The sequence below is a fragment of the Stegostoma tigrinum genome, chromosome 28 (assembly GCF_030684315.1).
Source record: "Stegostoma tigrinum isolate sSteTig4 chromosome 28, sSteTig4.hap1, whole genome shotgun sequence".
NCBI classification, from domain to species: Eukaryota; Metazoa; Chordata; class Chondrichthyes; order Orectolobiformes; family Stegostomatidae; genus Stegostoma; species Stegostoma tigrinum.
This window is the reverse complement of record NC_081381.1, coordinates 33,408,788-33,431,532: the sequence shown is the minus strand read 5'-3', so window position 1 is coordinate 33,431,532 and position 22,745 is coordinate 33,408,788. Positions and strand designations below refer to the sequence as shown.

Below are 22,745 nucleotides of genomic sequence, written 5' to 3'. Positions count from 1 at the left end.
ATATCAATACATTTTGATTAAGGTTCACTCTTTTCTCCCCATTTCTGTTTTTGCATTACCAATTTTCTGTTCCTGTCCCATTTGCCTTGAGCCGTTGTGTGTTTGTAGCTTAGTACTCCAGTAATTGAAGTAATTACACAGCTCCTCTGTGTAATTCTGTTGGTTCGTAAGGCACTTCATTCCAAATTTTGGCAACATTTGGCATCACTGAATATGGAGTCAAGAATCCAGAATCCAAACCTGGACTTGTGTCCTTTTTACACAGCCATCCTTAATTGTTTGCGGTTCCTGATCTTCCATGTGTGTGTGGGATTTTTAAACTTTAGGAGACTTTGATAGAACTCTCTCAAACTTAGGGAACCTGAGTTACCTCCACACCCAACAGAACCAAAAATCCAAGTATTATTTTCTAATGATAGAACTCATCAAAGCAAAACAACTAGCATCAAACCCTTCCAGTAAAAAAACTTCATTTTCCCAAAGAAGTTTGGCTAATTCTTGTGTGATTTTGCTGTCAGTGCCTTCACCATGGTAACCCCGTGATCTTTGTTTGTTTTCTAACTTCCCCTTGTTTTCTATGTGTTGCATCTGTAACCAAACTCAACTTTCCAATGTACCTATCCCTGTTTCTTCCACTACACTGAGGATGTTTTTGTGACACTGGGTGGATGGTCCTTAATTACTCATGGAGATTCTAGAGTGAGGAGTTAATGTGGTTTTTTTATTCAGTCTAATGCTCAGTCACGTTACAGGAATATGTGATAAAGAGGGAGTCAGTTGGAGCGTGGCATCATTGGGACATTGACACCAGTTCCCATTCTAGTGATTACATTGTTGAGGTTGTTTCAAAAATTGTTAGATTATAATTTATCACACTCTCTGCACATCTTGTGGATCACAGATAGTTTTTCTCAACTGTAACAATCTGCTGGAACTTCCATTATCACCTATCACAGCTTGGTCCTCTCTCTTTCTCCTCCTTAATGGGTGATTGAAACATTGAGAGTCACCATGTGCTTACGCACATGATATCCTACACTCTGTGCACAGGAATAAAGGTGCTACAAGACACTGTTGAGAAACAAACCAAAGAAACTGAGCAGTGAGGTCATGTCTCAGACATATGTTCAACCCACAGGCTTCGATGAGTGATAGTCGTCTGAGTCATGGAGGTTCCAGTGTTAACTCTCTATCGGCGGCACCTATGCTGTACTTTTTAATACAGCAGCAAGGAACTATGTGCATCTTTACAAACTGTAAAGGCTTAACTCCAACCAGACTCTGTACTGAAGCATTCTGTTGATCTTTTGTGTTGCTACGCTGCCCACTCAGTTTTCTAGATTGTTCAGTTTTGGGCAGTTCCCCATCTACCACAGCCAGTAGAAGAAGACAGTTAAAGGTGTTGGACTTATCCTTCAACTGGAAGTCCCAGATTTCAGAACCGTTCATTGTTGGTTATTACCTCCATACTATTTAATGTTGTGGTTTTACAGGGACCTCCTGCTGTACCAATGCTACGCACTGAAGTTCAGGGGAGTTTGCAGAACCTTTATGTCAAATGTGTGTCTGTGTTTCTGTCTGTGTGTGTCTGCCTGTCTTTCTGCGCATGTGTGTGTCTGTCTCTGATTGTGCGTGTATCTCTGTATCTGTGTTTCACACTGAGGAGGACACACTGTTTGTTTAATCACATTGACTGTCCTGAGTTCTTCAGGGTCTGTAGCAGTGCCAGTAGCTGGCAGTTGAAGAACCAATGCACTCAACAGTTCCATATCCAAAGTGGAGCACACAAACCAAATCACACTCACGCACAAAATGGTTGCCAACATCCAGGTGCTTTAGTGGCGTTTCAATGTGGTGTTAGTCTAGTTTGCCTCCCCGCTCTGGCATTCGGAATCTGTGAAATGGTCAGTAATGTGGACTGGTAGGCACAATATCAATGATGTTGAAATACTGTTTGGCTGGAAACCTTTAGGCCCAGGTTAACATCTGCTGCTAAAGGCTCCTGCATCCACCAAGCTGTATGTCCACAGTGCAAGCAGAATCCTCAGTGGCCCAGGACATTCAGACAAGGTGTGTGTTCCACAAGCTGGGAAATAAGCCACTTGTCTTTATGTGACAGTCTGCAGCCTCTTCAGATGTGCAATCCCTGCTTCAGGTATGACAAAGTGCCTACTTTCTGTACAGTTACATTTTCTTTCTATTGCCTGTTGGCCATGTTCCCACACCGCAGCCTGCTCTGCTGCAGATAATACTTTGGCTCTCTTTCAAGTAGCCTTTAGTCGTTTTTGAGTGGGATGATTCCAAACATCACTTTTACCTCTCGCCTTAGGAGCTAACAAACAACGCTACATGTAGTTGTCGCCCACTTAAAGGAACTAACCTAATCTGAGCAGTATCTTTTCCTAATGTTATAGTGGTGAGGCTGGTCCAGTTGACTTGTCAGCCTGCTTTATAAACAAGGAGTGATCAGACTTGTTCTTGTCCCCAGTAACAGCCTCCACGCCCTGATAGTTAAGTCATTTCTTTTGCCTTGCTTCCAGCTGCTAATGCAGATTTGAAAGTGCCTGATCCTGTCTAAATTCTCTTTCCAATGCCCACGTCCTGTTTTGTCAGCCTCAGGCACCCTAATGAATGCTGGCATAATGGCTCATATCACCACCAAGTCCATCCAACAAGCACACACCCCCACGTTGGCCACCCAGCTGGAGACTTTGGATAATGATCAGAAACAAAGCTCTTAATCTCTTCCGCACCTCTCCCGAGCCCGAGCCTGATTGTGGCATTGACACAGTACACGGTGCTTTGGCACACTGGTTGCTGCGTACACCCACCTAACGACGAAGGCATTGTCGTTTCTTAACATTGCCATCCACCAGTGTCATTATCCTGCCAGCAAGGTTACAGTGAGGCCCTGCCTAGAAGTTCTGTTCAGTGGTGTCTCCTCTTCCCCGAGAGCAATTCTTGTTCCCGTAACCGTCAAGTTGCATTGTTCATTTCGGACCTCACATGGGTAATGACACAACCATGAGGTAACTTTTGCAAAAGCCCACCAGCTACAGTACTGCCATTTCAGAGTAATCGAATCCCGGCCACGGGTATTTTTTGTATGTTTTTGTGAATGCACGCAGTATTGCATGAGTTTCTCAGTAACGATAGGAGGTGTTAGGTCCTTGCTGAATGATTTGGTTTGAAACATGTTTAACCTTTTTGTTTAAAATTTGGTGGTTGTGCTGTAGATGAAGTTGGGAGCCCTGCACGGCCTCTTCCTCCCCCCGCCCCCCCCCCCCCAAAAAAAAGTAGTTGTTCATTCCGTACAGAATTCCCGCCTCAGACCCCCACACGGATACCTGGCTCCTCACAGGCTTTCACTCAGCTTCTGTTCTTTTTTGCAGGCCAAGCAGTCGTTAGCCACACTGACCAAGGATGTGCCCAAGCGGCACTCACTGGCGATGCCGAGCGAGAGTATGCTGAATGGGAATCAGGAGTGGGTAACGCAGTCAGACCTCCCTCTCACTGCTGCAATCCGACAGAGCCAGCAGACGTTGTATCACACACATCACCACCCAGTAGACCGGCAAGGTATGGCCTCAGAGGACAAAAGGTCTTCCTGTTTGCCTACTCTGTTCTCATAGGATACTTTGCATTTGATGGAATGACGCTGAATACTTTTCTCAGATAAAGACTGAGTTCCTAAACCAGGTCTATGTAGGCTTTTAGCAATAAAAAGAGCTGAGCTGTCTGTGTGGAGTTTGTGCGTCTCCCCCCCACCCCGTGTCCACATGGGTTTCGGCCGGCTGCTCCGGTTTCCTCGTGCAGCCCAAAGATAGTGTGACCTGGCCATGAGAGATTGCCTGTAATGCCCAGGGATGTGCAGGCTTAGGTGGGTTAGCCATGCTAAATTACCCACAGTGCCCAGGGATGTACAGGCGAGGTGGGTTAGCCACGCTAAATTACCCATCGTGCCCAGGGATGTGCAGGCGAGGTGGGTTAGCCACGCTAAATTACCCATCGTGCCCAGGGATGTGCAGGCTAGGTGGGTTAGCCACGCTAAATTACCCATAGTGCCCAGGGATGTACAGGCGAGGTGGATTAGCCATGCTAAATTACCCATAGTGCCCAGGGATGTGCAGGCTAGGTGGGTTAGCCACGCTAAATTACCCATAGCGCCCAGGGATGTGCAGACTAGGTGGGTTAGCCACGCTAAATTACCCATAGTGCCCAGGGATGTGCAGGCTAGGTGGATTAGTCATAGGAATTGCAGGGTGGGTCTGGGTGAGATGCTGTTCGGTGGAATGGTTTAGACTCGATGGGCCACATGTCCTACTTCCCCCATTGTGGGGATTCCATGATCCTTCTCTCAGCCCCACTATTTATTCTGTGGTGCTGTGAGTCTGTGGACCATATAGGCTGTTGGAGCCTATATCTGTTGTTCTTTAAGAGAGGCAGCACATAGTGTCCACTAGCACCCTCAAAGCTTTCAGAGAGAGGTAGGTACTTTAGGGGCGGGGCACATTATCCTCCCCACCAACAGGATGATCGGATTTAGTCCCTTCCCCTGTCCCTTTCACCTTTTAGTTGTTGTTTGACCCATTGTAAATTGGGTGCTCACATAAACCAGTAGGGAATGTTTGAAAGTGGTGGGCTTATTAAAAAGTGGAAAACAAAAAAAACCTGTGATCTTTAGAGTTTGTAATTTGTTAAAGTAGTTGGTAGTTTGGAGGTGAATTGATTAAAAAAGGGGTTTAGGCCCAAAATGTTGACTTCCCTGCTCCTGAAATGCTGTCTGACCTTCTGTGCTTTTCCAGCTCCACGTTTATTGACTCAAAAATAAATACAGCTTGGCTCATTCCCAGTGGTGATTTGGAAAAGGAAAAGTGGAAACTGTTGTATGTGGGAAACTATAGATTAACAACAGAACCCTTGTAAATCTCTGAAAGTCCTTTGCTGCCTACTTCAACCCTCTCAGACAGCGAGCTCCAGATACCTACCACCCACTGAGCATAAAGAATTCTCCTTAAATCCTCGTCTACCCTTTAACTACGTGCCTCCCTGGTAATTTGCTCTTCTGAGGGGAAAGGAACTACATAGCGCACCTAGTATCATTGAGTAAAACAGCATGGAAACAGGCCCTTCGTCCCAAACTGGTCCATGCTGACCACGGTGCCCTCTCAGCTAGTTCCAATTGCCTTCATTTGGTCCATATCCCTCTAAACCCTTCCTATCCATGTACCTATCCAAATGATTTTTAAATGTTACTATTGTACCTGCCTGAACCACTTTCTCTGGCAGCCCATTTACACATACACACCACTCTCTGTGTGAAGACGTTGCCCCTCTCACCTTAACCCTATGCCTCTAGTTTTCAATTCCCCATCCCTGAAGAAAAGACTGCGTGCATTCATCCTATCTATGCCCCTCATGATGTCACACACCTCAGTAAGGTCATCCCTCATTCTCCTATGTTCCAAAGAATAAAGTCCTATCCTGGCCAACCTCTCCCTATAACTCAGATCTACTAGTCCTGGCAACATCCTCGTAAATCTATTTTGCACACTTGCCAGTTTAACTATGTCTTTTCTATAACACGGTGACCAAAAATGTACACAATACTCCAAATCTGGCCTCACCAATGATTTGTACAACTGTAACATAACATCCTAACTCCTATGCTCAATGCCTCGACCAGTGAAGGCCAGCTTGCTAAATACCTTCTTCACCACCCTGTCTACCTGTGACGCTGCTTTCAGTGAACTATATGCGCGTACTCCTAGGTCCCTGAGGCCCACAACACTCCGGTGGACCTTACTGTTTACTATATAAGCCCTACCTTGGTTTGACTTTCCAAAGTGCAACACCTCACACTTATCTGTATTGAATTGCATTTGCCTGTCCTCAGCCCACTTCCCCATCTGATCAAGATCCCTCTGTAATTTTTGATAACCTTTCTCACTATCAATGATGCCTCCTAATTGTGTATCATCTGCAAACTTACTAATCATGTCTTGTACATTCTCATCCAGGTCATTTATGTCAATAACAAAGGTCCCAGCACCGACCCCTGTAGCATATCACTAGTCACAGGCCTCCAGTCTGAGAAACAACCTTTGACCATCACCCTCTGCTTCCTACCATTGAGCCAATTTTGAATCCAATTAGGAAGCTCTCCCTGCGTCCCAAGCAGTATAAGACTAGCCTGCCATGTGGCCCTTGTAAAAGATCTTATTAAAGTCTATATAGACAACATCCACTGCTCCCTCATCTATCCTCATGGTTACCTCCTCAAAAAACTGTAAAGGATTTGTCAGGCATGACTTGCCACGCACAAATCCGTGCTCACTACCCCTCATAAGACCTTGACTATCCAAATGTTGATTGATCCTGTCTTTCAGTATCCTCTCCAATAACTTGCTTACCACTGATGTCAGGCTCACTGGCCTCTAGTTCCCTGGCTTATCTTTGCTACCTTTCTGAAACAATGGGACAACGTTAGCCGCCCTCCAGTGGCTAAAGATGAAGCAAAAATCTCTATAAGGGCCTCTGCAATTTCTTCCCTAGCCTCTCACAATGTCCGAGGATGGACTTGATCAGTCCCAGGGAATTTATCCACCTTAACGCGCTGTAAGGTTGCAAACACCACCTGTCTGTTCCCCTTATTTCCTTAGCATCCGTAGTTCTCTCCTCTGTTAACATTGAGGAGAAATATTCATTAAAAATCTCCCAGTCTCCTGTGGCTCCACACATAGACAGCCAAGCTGAACTTTAAAGGGACCTATAATCTCTCTAGTCACCCTTTTAATACAGCTATAGAACCTCTTGTGATTATCTTTAACGTTACCTGCCAGATTCATCTCATACCCTCATTTTGCTCTTCTGATTTTCCTCTTAAATGTGCTCCTACACTTTTTATAGTCATCTAGGGATTCACTTGAGCCTAATAGCTTAAATCCAATGTATGCCTCCTTTTTCCTGACCAGAGCCTCAACGTGCCTTGTCAGCCAGGGATCCCTAAACATGCCAGCTTTTCCCTTCACCCCAACAGGCACACACTGGTCTCTCGACTCTTCATATCACATTTTTAAAAGCCAACCATTTGCCAGTCATTTCCTTCAAACAGACTCACCCAATTGACCGCTGCTAGATCCTACTTCATGGCTCCAAAATTGGCTCTGCTCCAGTTTAGTGCCTTAATCTGTGTACCTGTCCGATCCTATCTTTTTCCATAACTATGTTAAAACTAAGAGAGTTATGTTCACTGGACCCAAAGTGCTGTCTGACTGGTACTTCAGTCGCTTGCCCTACTTCATTTCCTAACAGCTGGTCCAGTGTTGCACCCTTCCAAGTAGGACCCTCTACATATTGACTTAGGAACCTTTCTTGGACACATTTGACAAATTCCAATTCCTCCAGGCCTTTTACACTCTGGGTGGCCTAGTCAACACAGAGGAAATTAAAATCTCCAACCAATACTACTCCATTATTCCTACTGGCAACTGCAATCTCTCTACACAATTGCTCCTCTAGTACTCACTGGCTATCTGGGGGTCCCCACAGAGTGATCATACCTTTCTTGTTTCTAAGTTCTGAGCATATGGCCTCATTTGATGAACACTTAAGAATATCCTCTCTAAGCACAGTTAAGTCCGTCCTTATCAAATGGGCAACTCCCCCTTACTTGTACTTCTGTCACATCCATGGCTTCTGTACCCTGGAACATTGAGCTGCCAGCCCTGCCCTTCTCTCAGCCATGTTTCTGTTATGGCTATAACATCCCAGTCCCCAGAGCCCATTCATGGCTTACCAGTCAGGCCTCGTGCATTGAAATAAATGCACTTCAAACCATGAGTCATTTCCGTCTCTTCACTGTGCCCCTGGCTATTCTGAATAGTGAACTTGTTCTTAATGACTAACGTATTTTCCTGACTTCTCGATGGCCCCTCTCTTATTCAGAGTCCCACCCCTCCTGCCAAACTAGTTTAAACACTCCAGGATAACACTAATAAATGGACAATGGAACCCTCCAGTTCAAGTGCAACTCATCCTTCTTGTATAGGTCATCTCTGCCGCAGAAGAGATCCCAATGATCCAAGAACTGAAAACCCTGTCCCCTACACCAGTTCCTCAGCTGCACATTCATCTGGTCTATCTTTCTATGCTCACTGGTACGTGGTACTGGGAGTAATCTGGAAATCACTACCTTTGAAGTCCTGCATTTTAACTTCTTGCCTAACTCCCAATACTCATTTCACAAAACTCCATCCCTTTGTCTACCCATGTCATTTGTATCAATGTGCACAAGGACCTCTGGCTGTTCAACCTCCCCCTTCAGAATGTCCTGCAACCACTCAGAGACATCCTTGACCCTGGCACCCGGGAGGCAACATACCATTCTGGTGTTTCTTCTGCAGCCGCAGAATCTCCTGTCTGACCCCCTCATAACTGAGTCTCCTGTCAGTATTGCTCTGTCTGACTGCACCCTTTCCCTCTGAGTCTCAGGGCCGGTCACAGTATCACTGACCCGACTGTGCTGCTGCTAGCCTCTGAAAGGTCATCCCTCCCACAACAGTATCCGAAACAGTGTACCTGTTATTGAGGGGAATGGCCACAGGGGAACCCTGTACTATCTGCCTCCCCCGACTTTACCTCTTCTGGTGGTCACCCAGCTCCTTACAGGAGTGACCACTCCACTGTAGCTCTTATCAATTTTGCTATCTGCACCCCGGGATGATACTGAGTGCATCCAGCTCCAGCTCCCATTCCCTAACACGATCTTCCAGGAGATGCAGCCGGGTGCACTTCCCACTGGTGTAGTCACCAGGGACACTGGAAGCCCCCCTGATCTCCCACATCCTGCAAGAAGAGCATGCTACTGCCCTTACTGCCATTCCCACTGCCTTCGCTCTAGACAGAAAGTAAGTAGAGATGAAGAGACCATACATGTTTCCCTGCTCAGCCTCATCACATCGAAACCTACTAGTAGCACACACAGGCCACAGTTCAACTGGCTGTTTACTCCCTTTTCTTGAAAGGGATAAATAGAAAACCTGTATCTCACCCAGAATGGTGTATTTTAAGATCATAGAATCCTTACAGTGTGGAAACAGGCCCTTTGGTCCAACAAGTCCACACTGACCCTTAGAGCACCCACCCAGACCCATCCCCCTATATCCCACCTAATCTACACATCTCTGAATGCTATGGGCAATTTAGCATGGCCAATCTACCCAACCTGCACATCTTTAGACTGTAGGAAGAAACCGGAGCACCCGAAGAAAACCCATGCAGACATGGGGAGAATGTGCAAACTGCACACAGTCAGCCACCCGAGGGTGGAACCAAACCTGGGTCCCTGGCACTGTGAAGCAGCAGTGTTAACCACTGAGCCACCGTGCCACCCATCATGTTCTCAGTGTGAGATAACCTGCGGAAGATGATAGTTCAATTTTCACTGCATTCCTCTCAATGAACTCTATTGCTTTGAAGGTTTCTTGACGCCCTGTCAGGTGTGACATTCCAGTCTCTCTCTCTCTCACATATCAGACAGCCATTGAATTTACATTCACAGTAATTTTGACTGTATCCTTCATCTTTTAAAGAAGCGCATATTGGAAGTCAAACTCAATATGTCCATTGGAGATCCGAGTTTATAACGAATGATCATGATAGTTTCAATATTGTGCAAAATGTTATCTGTTCTTTGTGATTGGAACCCCTGATCTTGAGACCTTCAAGTGAGGAGGAAACGTGCTAGTATATCTCTGAGGAAGACTCATTGTAGAGTTTAAATGTTAAGTCTTGTTTCCAAAGTTGGACCTGCTGATTTACTCCAGCATTTGGTCTTGTTTATTCCCAATATGACTTGTGCTCAGTTGAGATTAATGGTGAAAGATTACACACTGATCAGCCGTTGCGTTTAACCTTTACACAGGAGTGCGAGTCAGTCCGTGTCACTCAAGACAACCGTCCATCATCTCAGACGCTTCAATGCTTGAAGGTGAAAGGTCGTCCACACCGAGTGACATCAACTCACCGCGACATCGGACACACTCGCTCTGTAATGTAAGAAACACTTATGGGGCCGCTAATCTATTCTGTATTCAATAACTAGGCAACCCTCGGGCCTCATGGCCTGCCAAAAGAGGTCATGAACCCCCACTGCCCACCACTCCTCCGACCCAGTTTTCCAATGAATGAATGAATGAATATCAGAAGCTTTGAGTATTGCTTTCTCATTGGCCACACAACTACTTGCCCTGTAATTCCAGAAGTTTCAACTTCTCAAAGTCACGCTGGGCACAGAGGAAGCCATTTTCATTTTTGGTCAAAAGTGTGATATAATACCAACTGCCCACTACAGGTGAGATCACAAAGATGTCAGAAGTTATGGTAGGACCTTCACCCCCACACCTCATGTTACCTGTAATCTGTGTCCTCACCTTACTGTTAGACAGGACAAAGTGCTGCTCCCCTGCCAAGTCTCTCTCTGGCTGTGCATGTTTGAACCCAGTAGACTATACCCCCATAACTGGGTCATGTGACCACTGTCTGACAACAACATCAGACTCAGTAGCTCCTATCGAGCAGCTTGTGGTCTCTGCCAATGCAGTATTATCACTCGAGTAGCTACTGTCCATTTCTCTGAAAAATGTAAGTTGAAGACCCACCTAGCTGATGACATTATAAATTAATTAATACTTTGCATCAGCACATCTTCTTCATAACTTCTTCACCTTGGCTAAGATAACAAGGTGTCGATCCAGATGAACACAGCAGGCCAAGCCGCATCAGAGGAATAGGAAGGCTGATGTTTTGGGCCTAGACCCTTCTTCAGAAATGATGCTGCTTGGCCTGCTGTGTTCTTCCAGCCCTACACCTTGTTATCTCAGATTCTCCAGCATCTGCAGTTCCTGCTATCTCTTCTTTACCTTGGCATCAATTTTATTGATGAATTGCGGCTTGAAGCACCACGGGATGCTCTCCTCTGTTAAAGATGTTATGTAAATGCTGGTATGACTGGGCTGGCCAGCAACACCTGTTTCCCAGGAGTGAATCTTTCAACAGCATTAAGCTGATCCCAGATCCCTTTTGGCCCAGTGTGGATCCTCTGATGTTGGAAGTCAATTTCTTATTTAAAAAAACCCAGTGCACAGTACCCCCACCATCAACACCAGCATATATTAAGGAACTGAATGCTGAACCTGCAGACATAGCCAATGGCTCTTAGTTTAAAAATTGCTAAAGAGGTTTTTTTCACTTTCGTCAGGAAAGCCCCTCCCCCCATCACTTATGTACTCATTCCTAGTGAACCAATAGTCATGATTAAATGGCGGAGTGGACTCAATGGGCCGAATGGCCTTACTTCCACTCCAATGTCTTATGTTCTTATGGAACCTGATTACAGGCAGCAGTGAGTTAGCATTGTGAAAATGTAGGGCAACTGCGCAGAGCCTGGTCTGTGGCTGATCTAACATACTGTACGTTGGTCACCGCACCGCCTGATGTGAGCAGGTCCATTCAGAAGCAGTTTATCCCCATAGTTTGTTGAGTCGTGGCAAATTTAACCAAGCTGTTGCTAAGAATCATGCCTCTTGCTCCCTGTCGAGTTTTTGCATGGGAATGCATTCTGTTTACTGCGACTGTGGATTTCTGCATAGTTGGTGAGCAGGACTAGTCTGCTATCAGCCCTACCTTAGCAGTGTTCAGAAGCAGCGGCTCCATTAACAGCCCCTTTGCTTCTGGGTGTGAAAGGCAGATGTATAGACTAGGTCCTTACCTCTGGAGCGCGAACAGCCAGATCCGACTATCCTTAACATCAGAGAAGGTGTGTGTGGGCACTGAGCGAGGACAGAGTCTAGTTTGGCTGCATTGGCCCTGTTGCTCCTGCTACAGCCTCCTGGTATGTGGCTTAGCCATCCGTTAGGAGCAGCCAAAAATCTCAGCTTAAAGCAGAGGGAGACAGGGAGGAAATGGAGCTGTTCTGATGTTACTGTCTTTGACAGGCAGGAAATGGAAAGCAACAACTAAATGTTTTTGTTTTGACTGCCCAGTCTCTTGAAGACCTCGAAGAACAAAAAAGGAAGAAGAAGAAAGAGAAGCTGGTGTTTGGCTCCATTTCCCGGGTGTTTGCCAGGGGCAAGCAGCGGAAATCCCTGGATCCCGGCTTGTTTGATGGTACTTCTACCGATTATTACGTAGAGGAAGATGCAGATTGGTGATAAACACCCATCCACTCACAACCTCTTGTGTGTGCGTGTGTGCGGGTGTGTGTGCATATATGTGTGGCATGTGTGAATACATGCTTGCTGGGTGTGTGTGTGTGTGTGTGTGTGTGTGTGTGTGTGTGTGTGTGTGTGTGTGTGTGTGTGTGTGTGTGTGTGTGTGTCAGTCTGTCTGTTTTTAAACTTAAGAAATGTGAGCCCTGGGGCTGGTCCAGCACACTCTGTAATTAATGTGTATATATATATAATATATATACATAGATAAATATAAAAAAAGAGCCCTGTGTGGATAATGTCACCTGTGAATCTGTGGAGGGACACAGCTGTGTTTTAATCTCACTGCTACTGGAACCCCAAAGGACAGCTGTGTACTGTATCTGTAAATAACTGCAACTGTGCACTTTGTGCTTCTTTGTAAAGTATTTTCTCCTGTTTGTTGTTCCCATGTCCCAGTTGTGTGTTGTGTTCCATTGGTTTGACAATGCAATAGAACGTCCTCATTCCAACTGGGCATGCTCAAGAACTCCCATCTCATTTAACCTCCTACGCCTCCCATTCACCCAGGGGCTCAGCTTCTGAATCATGTAATGAGCTATTCGTGTGTTGATGGTACGTCAATGCATCCCACCCATCAGCTGAGCATGTCCTGTTTAGATGAATGAGATGGTTCAGTTAGGGAGACCGTATCCTTGCTTTTTATGGTCTACATCGGTAAATTTACAGTGGTACCTGTTGGCACAGACAGAGTAAACGTAAAATTTCAGGGACAGCGGAATGATGGTGCATTCCAGAGACCTAGACACAGTGACGGAGCGATAAACCCTCACCGCAGTGTAAAACCACTGTATGCAGACATCCGAGATCTCACTGCAAGGTATTTCCCAGCAGCTGTACAATTCACCCAAGCACCTACCACACTGCAGTTCTTTCAATAATTCAGGAAAATGCCCTTTCAGAAGTTTTTTTTTCAGGAGAGGGCTGAAGAGAACAGTTACGATCTGAAGCTAAGGCACTAATGGTCATTAGACCACTTGTGGATTGTAACTACAGGACTTGAATATTGCTGAGGAAAGGCACGTTTTCCTCAAGCTTTTCACCTCGCACTCATCATGACTTTTCACAAGAATACAAATTCAAGAGGAGGACCAATATCCCATATGTGGAAAGAGAGTGCAGATGCTTGGCAGGTGAATTGATGCTAAAGGTTATGTCTGTTAATGCGAGGCTTTGCAGACTTGAGTGTTAATATATGTAGCTTCCAATACATGCAAGTACCCCATACTTGGAGCTCACTGGGTCGTTTCTCAGGGAAATGCCCTGACAAATCAGAGTCAACTGGGCCTGGTTTAAAATTTAAACAAAGGTAGCTGTTAACTGTCACTCGGCATTAGTTGTTGCATTCTCCACGGTATTGCCTCTACTGATCAACGGTCAGAAATCACACAATGCCAGGTTATAGTCTGACAGGTTTATTTGAAATCACAAGCTTTCAGAGGTATTCTTGTGCAATGCCCTGATGAGTGCAAAATGAGAACCTTCAACAAAATGTATCTTACTTCAGCAGTGCTCAAGGTCTGTAATAACAAACGAGTATTTAATTAAAGGATTCCTGCATGATTACTTTTTTTTTCCGTTTGCCATTTCTACCAGTCACCAGTTTAAAGCTATGAGCATTGAATCCTTTCCTGCGTAAAATCTTCTGTCCACTGACAAAGCAAGGGCACGGTTTTTGAGAATCCTATGTAACCTTGATTTTTTTGAAAGATAGCTCGTGGTGATATGTAGTCCATGTACTCTTTTTGTGTTGAAATGAAATGCTTAATTTGGCTTAAAGTATTGACCTATTGTCAACACATCTCCCAAACTCAGTCATTTTAAACAGACTTCCTCAGATGCCCTATGCCAATCCTGCAGTACACATTGCAGAGCTAAGGTGCTGTCCTCTGTGTGAGTAAGGAACAGGGCCTCCATTGGTGACCCACACACTGATGATTCTAGAATGAGGAATTATTTGAGAGGACAGTCATAAGGTCAAAATACTCATTCTCTTAAGATTACTCCCTTCTCAATAGTTTGATACTGTTGTGAGATATTTTTCTTTGATCAAAATTGAGGGCATAGCTCACCACTGTACGGTCACCCATTACACTTACGCAGCCTCACCAGTGACCCCAAGGTACTTAATGCTGTGAATGAATGAGCATGCAGAAAGACTGCTTCATAAATTCTTGGGACTTGGCCATACTTGAAACCTCGTATGCTGATCATAGCTCTTAACACATATCGGCACCATCCAAAATTATGGGCTTTATTTGTGAAATTGCAGTAATCCTGTGCGTGGAGAGGGACCCTTTCAACCTGCAAGCCTGTTAGAGATGGTTCAGTTGCTTCCAAAGCACTGGAAACATTGAGACTGTTCTCTGTCCTTGTCATTGTTGCGTATACTCAGTGCTCTAATGGAGCTGAAAAGCAGCCAAGAATTACACAAGCTAATTGAACAGTTTCAAAACCTAAACGACTCAAGGTCTGAAAAGAAAATTGGGATGAAAAATTCTGCCAGTATTTATGAATTGTGCATACGTTGGATATTGCAGCCTGCAAACTCATCTGATTGATGAGGGGTTAAGCTGTTCGAAAAATCCTATGCATGTAGGCCAAGCAAAAGGATACGGTCACTTTAAAGATTGTCAAACTGCGAGTAATGTCAGACTAACACACTGCCATTGTATGGGGAGCTGTTGAAATACAACCACCCCATCTCGCTTTGCAAAGGGAGCTGTCAGAATTGGAGAGCTGGTGACATCACTTGCTGTTGGAAGAGCAGCTGCAGGGCTGAACTCACGTGGGATGTTGGACTTTATTTTGCCTAAGTCTTGTGTCTTATTTCCCAAGGAGGCGGTTTTTAATTCCTGTCAAGATGTTGAACTTGCAAGTGCTTTCGAGTCTCCCTGGCCGCAGAACGCCGCAGGTCTGTCCAGTTTGTGTGGCACCCTACACTGCGAGATGGGGAATGGGGGGATCCGCCCCCCCATTCATTCACCAGACTGCCCCTTCAGCCTGGTTTCCAATCCAGGCACCGTGTCTCTAGGACGTCCAGAAATTCCGGGGGAGGATAGGAACCTTTGCTGCGGGAGCTGTCGGATCAGGGAGGAGGGTTTTCACACCTCGTGGGTGTAGGGAGATGGTCAGGTCACCTGCTTTGTGATTGAGGGCGCTGCTTTGAGACTGAAGAGGATCAAAGTTGGCCATCTTAACTCTGTCAAGGTGTGGTATGTCAGTGCATTGAGACGATGCCTGTTGAAAGCCAAATTTCTCCCTTGTCTGTCAGATACAATTGAAAGAGAAACCTCCAGGAGTAAGGTGATCACACGTTAACTAAAAAAATTATCAGTTTCTCTAAGACCAGTGCCTGTGTGCGAGACAGCGTACAGGGATTAGAAATTCTTGTAAATTCAACATCTTTTTAAAAGCATTCCCATTCATTCGGGGGTTCTCTTGTTTTTTTTGTAAATTAGGTAAAATAATGCTACCGATACTGAAAGAAAATGGATTTATTTAAGAAACTAAATAGAAGATTTATGCTGGGCAAGTTTAGAGTCAAATTGTTTTATCCCTGCACTGTGAATGCTACCCAAAGCACAGCAGTGCGGCTTCCATTGCAAACAAATTAAAATAAAACCTATTTTAAAATAAATGATACATCTCTGTGGTTTCCTCTATCGAGGTGCGAGTCACTGTAGCAGAGCAGCTCACAGAGTCAAGGGGTTCAGCCTCTGACCTCAGATGTTGTTTCTCTTTTTAAATACTACAAGTTTTCCCCTTGGAGAAATCAGAGATTCTCCTGCAGGAGCAGAATTCATTACAAGGTGGCCCGAGAGCTCTTGAGACTAACAGAGTTACAATGATGCAAATAGCGATTAGGTGTGAAGCAATTCAGCTGGCAAAACAGAAACAAAGAAGACATAGAGCATTGGGGTCAATCAGCCAATGAGGATTAGCGTGCAAGATTATGTGGAGAAAAACACTAGGACTACCTGCGAATTCCAGAATATTGCTCTGAAGGGACTAGTATGAGTTCCACGGGGACCCTCTCGCACCTTATCTAAACAGATTTATTTAAAGTGTGAGCATTTAAACATTACGTTTAACAGAGATAATGTAACTGCTAACGCTGATCCCATCCCCAGCAGAATCCACACACGCTGTTGGATAGCAACCAGGAGTCAGGAACCTTCAGGGATTTTAATCCTCCTCCTCCGGGTCTTTCCCCTGCCCCAGACGATTGTCACCTTGGTTCAGACTCGGTGAAGATCAGGCAGAACTCTGTCTTGTTAAATGGTTATAGTTAACTATCCTCCACACTTTTGTGCAAATCAAATACACAGTAGTACAATGATGTGACCACAGTTCTGCAACAGAAACGTGCACCACTTTACCAGGCTTTGTGAAGGAGACCGTACCCCGGAAGTGAGGAGCCATAATTCTTCCCATTGTCAGGAAAACATCGAGCTGGATGTGATAACTTCCTGCAGATCAGAAATGAAACTTTCTTAATCCTCTGTGCACAGCCATGGGTGTGTAACAGCAAGTACATACACACCCACCCAACTAATGGGACATCTCAGAGCTGGCCTCTGTTAGTGGGAGACCATAGTTTATGGCTACCCCAAATTCTGTCTGCTCTCAACGTGATGAATCTGGGAATTTGTGTAACTTCTAACTTTATGTTATTAAGCAAGGCTTGCACAGACAATGGTTCTTGATTTCTGTGAATTTGTTTTTATATACAGTTAGGTTTATAGGGCGATTTAGTGGGACCGGATTAAGGTGTGGGGGATTGCAGTGCAGCCATTTTAACATGCTTTGTGATTTCTTGTTGGGAAAATGCATAAAATATGAAAGGATCATTAAACCAGGAAGAGCTTCCCAATTCTGCCAACTGATCTTGGCTGGTCAGTGCCTAACTGCATTGTTCTCTGAGCTAATAGATTCATATATTATCATCTTCAAATCTTAAATTAGCCTTGCAATCACAGTCTTTTGAGGGAGAGTGTTCCAAGTTTCTATTACCATTTGTGCGAGGGGAAAGTGCTTTCTGAGTTTGCTTTCCAACGGCCCAGCTCCAACTTTAGAATCGTGCGATTTTGTCTCAGTATGGCTTTTGCCTCTTCATTTCCGCCCTTGTTCTACAATTGAGGATTCCATTCTCTCAGTAGCATCAGCGTACAGTGCTGTAGCATTCATACTCGCTACAGTCCCCACGCGCAGTTTCTCAAATTGAGCTGAGCTGTTCCAATTTGGATTCAGGAGGTGTCTCTGAGGTCTTTTCCAAAGCCATGCTCTTGGGTATAACACTGCAGAGATTCTGATCTGCTTGCTGAAGTAGTCAATACCCTCCAGTTTCTGCTTTAGCTCCTAGAAACCACTTACCTGAAAGTATTTTTTGTTCATTCATGGGATGAAGGTTTTGCTTCTGTAGGCAGCATTTATTGCCCATCCCTAATTGCCCTGAGGGCAATTAAGAGTCAGCAACATTGCTGTGGGTCTAGAGTCACATGTAGGCCGGACCAGGTAAGAATGGCAGTTTCCATCCCTAAAAGGCATTAGTGAGCCAGGTGGGTCTTTCTGGCAACCGGCCATGGATTCATGGTTATCACTAGGTTCTTAATTTGATTTTTTTTTACAATTGAATTCAAATTCCACCATCAGCAGTTATCTGGGTTTCTGCATTAACAGTCCAGCAATAATACCACTAGGCCATTGTCTTCCCTGAAGATTCCTTCAGTTAGAAAATCAAGCTTTAGAATGGTTTGGGGTCAACTATCTAATCACTCTTCCAATTCATTGAGTGACCCATCTAATGCATATTTTTACAATACCATCTTCGATGCACGTGCTACAACAGTGCAATTTAGACTTTTCTTCCATTGCTGTAAATGAGCTGCTTTTGAAGTCACTCACAACACAGCATCTTAAAATGTAATCATACGATAGCCCAATAACCTTGGTCAAAGTTCAGGCCTCTGCTTGGGTGTCAACTGAACCAAGGGTTTAAACCTTGCATTCAGACTGGTATTAGATCAGGATGGAGATTTGGGTTTCACTCCTAGAAGGTAGTGTTGCTGGGGGTTCCACTCGTTTTAAAGCCAGGCCCCCAATCTGTTCTGTTAGGGATCACGTGGAAGTGCCCAAAGAGTAGCAGGACTCCCGTCCGGTGAGTGTTTACTCCTTCACCCCACATTACCAAAAGCAAATTAACTAACTGGCTCTGCCATTGATATTTGTGCAGTTATTTTCTTGGCTGCACTTCAAAGCTGATTCACTGGTTGTGAAGTGCTTTGGGATGTTAGAGGGGTGATGAGGTTCTGCGTAAGTAGGAATATTTCTTTTTGATGCTCCACTGTGTTTGGCCTGGTTCCTTTATTCGCCGTGCCCTTTACTTTTAAGCTTAAGAAAACCCTCCTTTTGATCCAAGCTGGTGAAGATTTAATGCTGGCAAGTTTATGTAGAGAATCAGCACAAATTGTGGGCAAGACCTGCCATACAACCAGATGTCTCAGTGACTTATTTCATGTTCTTTCATCTGGATGTTTGCTTAAAGCTGGGGGTCAAGGCCTAGCATTATAATTATTGGATGTTCTGTCTCATTTGAACATTTGTACTAATTAACAGCATGTTCTGATAACACGCTGTCTTCCTTCTGAGTCCCAGGAGCAGCCTCGCAAGAGTTTTACCGAGCTTAATCATGGTAGTGATTGCAACTTGTATTAGACATGTTGCATAAATCTGTGAGGTATCGAGAGACATAATCTGTTAGGCCCCTACCCACTGCACGTCGGGTATAAACTCTAATAAAAATCGGAACTGTGAAAGTACTTGAGCTGGTCAGGGATGGGGTAGTTGGGATCTTTTTTGAGGAATTTTCCCCTCATCAAGGAAAAACTGATGCTTATTCCGGTCAACAGAGCATTCCAGGTTTGCCTCATGAAGCATTCTGTCCATCCTGCCTGATCACATTATCAAACAAGCAGGCCACCATCCTCCAGAGAAGACTGGGATGTGATATTTCGGGAATTATTGGTATGGAAGCTAGGGGAAGGAAGTTTTTGTCTGGGATCAGGAAAGGCGCGGAAGACGAATGACAGCTAACTCTCAGCAGTCGCGTGTAAGGAGCTTTCAATGTTTCTGTTATAAAGTTAAGTGCAGATTATGTTGTAATCAGTAATGTGACTGGCTTATTAAGCTGGGGCAGAAGAGGTTAGAAACGAGTTTGGGGTGAGGTCTCATTTATTTTCCAAGGCTTTCTCTTTTCAGGGCACCGTTCCAGTGGCACCGCTCAATGTATGAAGGTTGTTTCCCCTTGTTAGAACTCCCAGGAGCAGAGGGCATAATATCAGAAAGTGGGTTGTCCATTTTATGATGGAGTTGAGGAGGGCTTTTTGTTCTGAGGGTAATTAATCTGTGAATTTTTTTACTGCAGAGGGCTGTAGAGGCTGGATCATTAATTATATTGAAGGCTGAGACGGAATTTTTAATCAGTAAGAGAACCAAAGATTGAGGGAAAAATGTGGAATTGAGGATTATCGGATCTGCTGTGATCTCATTGAATAGTGGAGCAGACTCAATGGGCCAAATGGCCTACTTCTGCTCCTATTTCTCATATCCAGTACCTGACTTTAAACATTGTCAACTTGAATTAATTTGGACTTTGGCTCTGTGTCCCTGGAAGGTATTTTGATTGCCCCCCACTTCTTTACCCACTTGAGTGACTCCAGCACTTTCTGTGTGAATTGCAGCTCTGAATCATGTACCCACCATTCCCCAAGGATGCACCCCCCCAAGCTACTCCTCCCCCGCCCCACAACATGCCCCACTCACCATGTCCATACAACATCTATTGCCTTTTGCCCCCTCCTGACCCTGTGTTCACCATTGTTCACTGCCCCCTCCCTTGTTTGATGACAGGGACTTGTTCCGGCACACTTAGGGTGAGATTCAGTGTTCTTCAGCCAACAGATACATTGAACCTGATTTGAGATTGCCACAAGCTCTCAGACCTGGAAATGTGAGCTGAACGTGGAAGAGAGAAGTTGGAACAGTTTAGCTGTAGCTACCTGCTAGAGGGCCTGGTGTGTGTGTGTTGTTGGGGGAGAGGGCTGGAGAACTGATTACCCAGGCTTATGGTGGAGACAAATGGGGTAGAAACATTGGCAGGAGAATTGGCTAAATACTTAAGCGGGACATTACTGAGTTTCTGGACCTGCAAGATGGCCTGTGGAATTTATTTCTGATCTCTTGAGCACAAAGTGTTTGCAGATGCCACACACATAACCTGAACAGACATGAATTTAGCCATGATTCCCCCTGCATCACCCTATCACTTTGGACTGTGCTCAAATGGAGCAGCGAGCGCAGAGTCTCTGAGCAATGTGTTTAAAATCCCATTTTTAAGTGATCTTCCATGACCTTTGACCTGATTGAAGTGTTCAGGGGGCTTCTCCAGATGGGTGAGCTCACTGTTAGATCAGTCGTGAACAAGGTTCATAGATGATTGGAGGCTAAATCCCATGTAAAAGAGATGAAGGCAGCTAAGCCACAGGTGGGAGAGGGAAGTGTTGAAATAAAAAAGTGCTGTAAGTGATCAGTTAAAGAGCATTCTTCCAACATTGCACGTTCCTCAGATACTACTAATTTAACTCATTGAATCTGGTTATTAGAAACTGAAATGAGATCTGAAAGCCAGACAAGGTTTGGGAATTACCTGCCTTTCAAGCCTGATTCAAATCAGCGAAGCCCTAATTCTCCTTTCCTAGTTGTTGGCACAGGAATGCAAGATCTCAGCCACTCAACAGCTGTAGACTTCCCAAAAAAAGGCTAAGCTGCTGCTCTTCGATCTTTGACACACAACTGGCTACCTTTGGCTTTTGCTCGAGGAAAGATGCTTTAATTTCCATTGACAGGCAAAGGAGAAATCTTCCACAGTCAGTCTCATAAGCCCTTTCTTGGCACAGCACCTATCAGATATCTGTCTCTTTGAGGTACAGCTAGTAACGGCAGTATGACCAGCTGTGCTTTCTGAGGATTGGCCAGCAGGATGTTTGACAAACCTCTAACTATATGTAGCAGGTCCAATCAGCCAGTGTACGAGCCTTCTGGTTACACCAGTCTGAAATTAGGCATAAACAGACATTGAAAATTTATAGAGTGAGATAGCTGTAAATTGTTCTGGGACCTTGCAGCAGCAGAGCTGTAGAAAAGTGTAGAAGTTTGAGATGCAGGTCAGTGATGAACCATTTCTCGTATGGTAGAGGTTCAATGCTCGACACAGCAGCTATGCATCCTTACGCTTTCTCAGCATTTTAAAATTCAATCTGAAAATTGTGACCTAAACAAATAACCGAATAAAGGAGGAACTGATTGGTGGGGAAATAATTGACAACCATTCTTGTCCAAGTGGTCAGCTTTTTTTGCAAAAGAGAAAGTACATTTCTAACAATTACCAAGATGTCTGTCTTCCTAACTCCCTTCCATTGTGTTCTGTTTGGTTCACGATTTAAGTCTGTGTATGCACGTGTGTCTGTGAGGAACCTTTCACTCTCCCTCCCAGTGTTTCATAACTCATTGACATTAACCCTTCCTAAACGACGCATGTTTCAGGAGAGATTGTCATGTTGGCTGTATCTGACAGAGCAGCAATCTTGAGTCGCTATTTGGGTGAGTCTGCATTCTCTCCATTCAGTCAGAACTGGGTCTGTGCGATTTGCAAGTGTAGTGACAGGGCGATGAATGTCATTTTATACCATCGTTTATGGCCGGCATTTGTTTTGATAATCCTGGATAAATGCTGCCACCTCTTGCTGCCTCATTGGCCTGGTTCAGTTTTTGTTTGCCTGTGTGCCATACATTGTTCTCCAGTGATCAGCAAGCAAAAAGGTGGTTATCATCTTGCTTGCTTTCGGTGTCGGTGAACAAAAGTATGCTTTTCTTTTCATGAAAAGCCTCTCCGGTTGTCTGCGTGAATTTATCTATTGTGTTGCTGAGCGACGGAACATGATTTCGATCCTCAGTTGTGTACTGGGCTTATAGCCTGAGCTGGGTTGCTGTACCATTACCAGCAATATCACTGCACTGGGTCGCGGAGGCAGAAACCAATTGTTAATTGCTGTCGAGAGCCTTGAATGGGTTGACCAAGAATAAGGTCAATTTGGCTGATGATCTGTCATTGCCTGGCACTGAAAGAATACAGGATCTCGATCAGCTGGAAAGTAAGGAGGAGAGATGGCGGGTGGAGTTTAATCCAGACAGATGTGAGGAGGTGTGTTTTATGAGGTTAAATGCAAGAGGAAAGTATATTGTGAAGGCCAAACGCTTAGGAGCATTGATATATAGAAAGATCTTAAGGTGCAAGTCCATAACTCCCTGAAAGTGGAAACACAAGTGGACTGATTGATTGATTTATTTATTGTCACATACACCAAAATGCAGTGAAAAGCTTTGTTTACAAGCGTACAGGCAGATCTTAGTTTGCAA

The 22,745-nt window shown here is 44.7% G+C and overlaps 1 protein-coding gene across 6 annotated transcripts in view; it reads left to right on the top strand.

The window, feature by feature from the left end:
• Nucleotides 1-22,745, top strand: part of LOC125466570 (kazrin-like) — a 607,575-nt gene that overhangs the window by 465,765 nt on the left and 119,065 nt on the right. For all 6 annotated transcript variants that reach the window (XM_048561207.2, XM_048561206.2, XM_048561210.2 and 3 more), the window contains 3 exons: nucleotides 3,393-3,579; nucleotides 9,926-10,056; nucleotides 12,045-12,168. In XM_048561207.2, coding sequence (XP_048417164.1) covers nucleotides 3,393-3,579; nucleotides 9,926-10,056; nucleotides 12,045-12,168 — 442 coding nt within the window. The remainder of the gene's footprint in view (nucleotides 1-3,392; nucleotides 3,580-9,925; nucleotides 10,057-12,044; nucleotides 12,169-22,745) is intronic.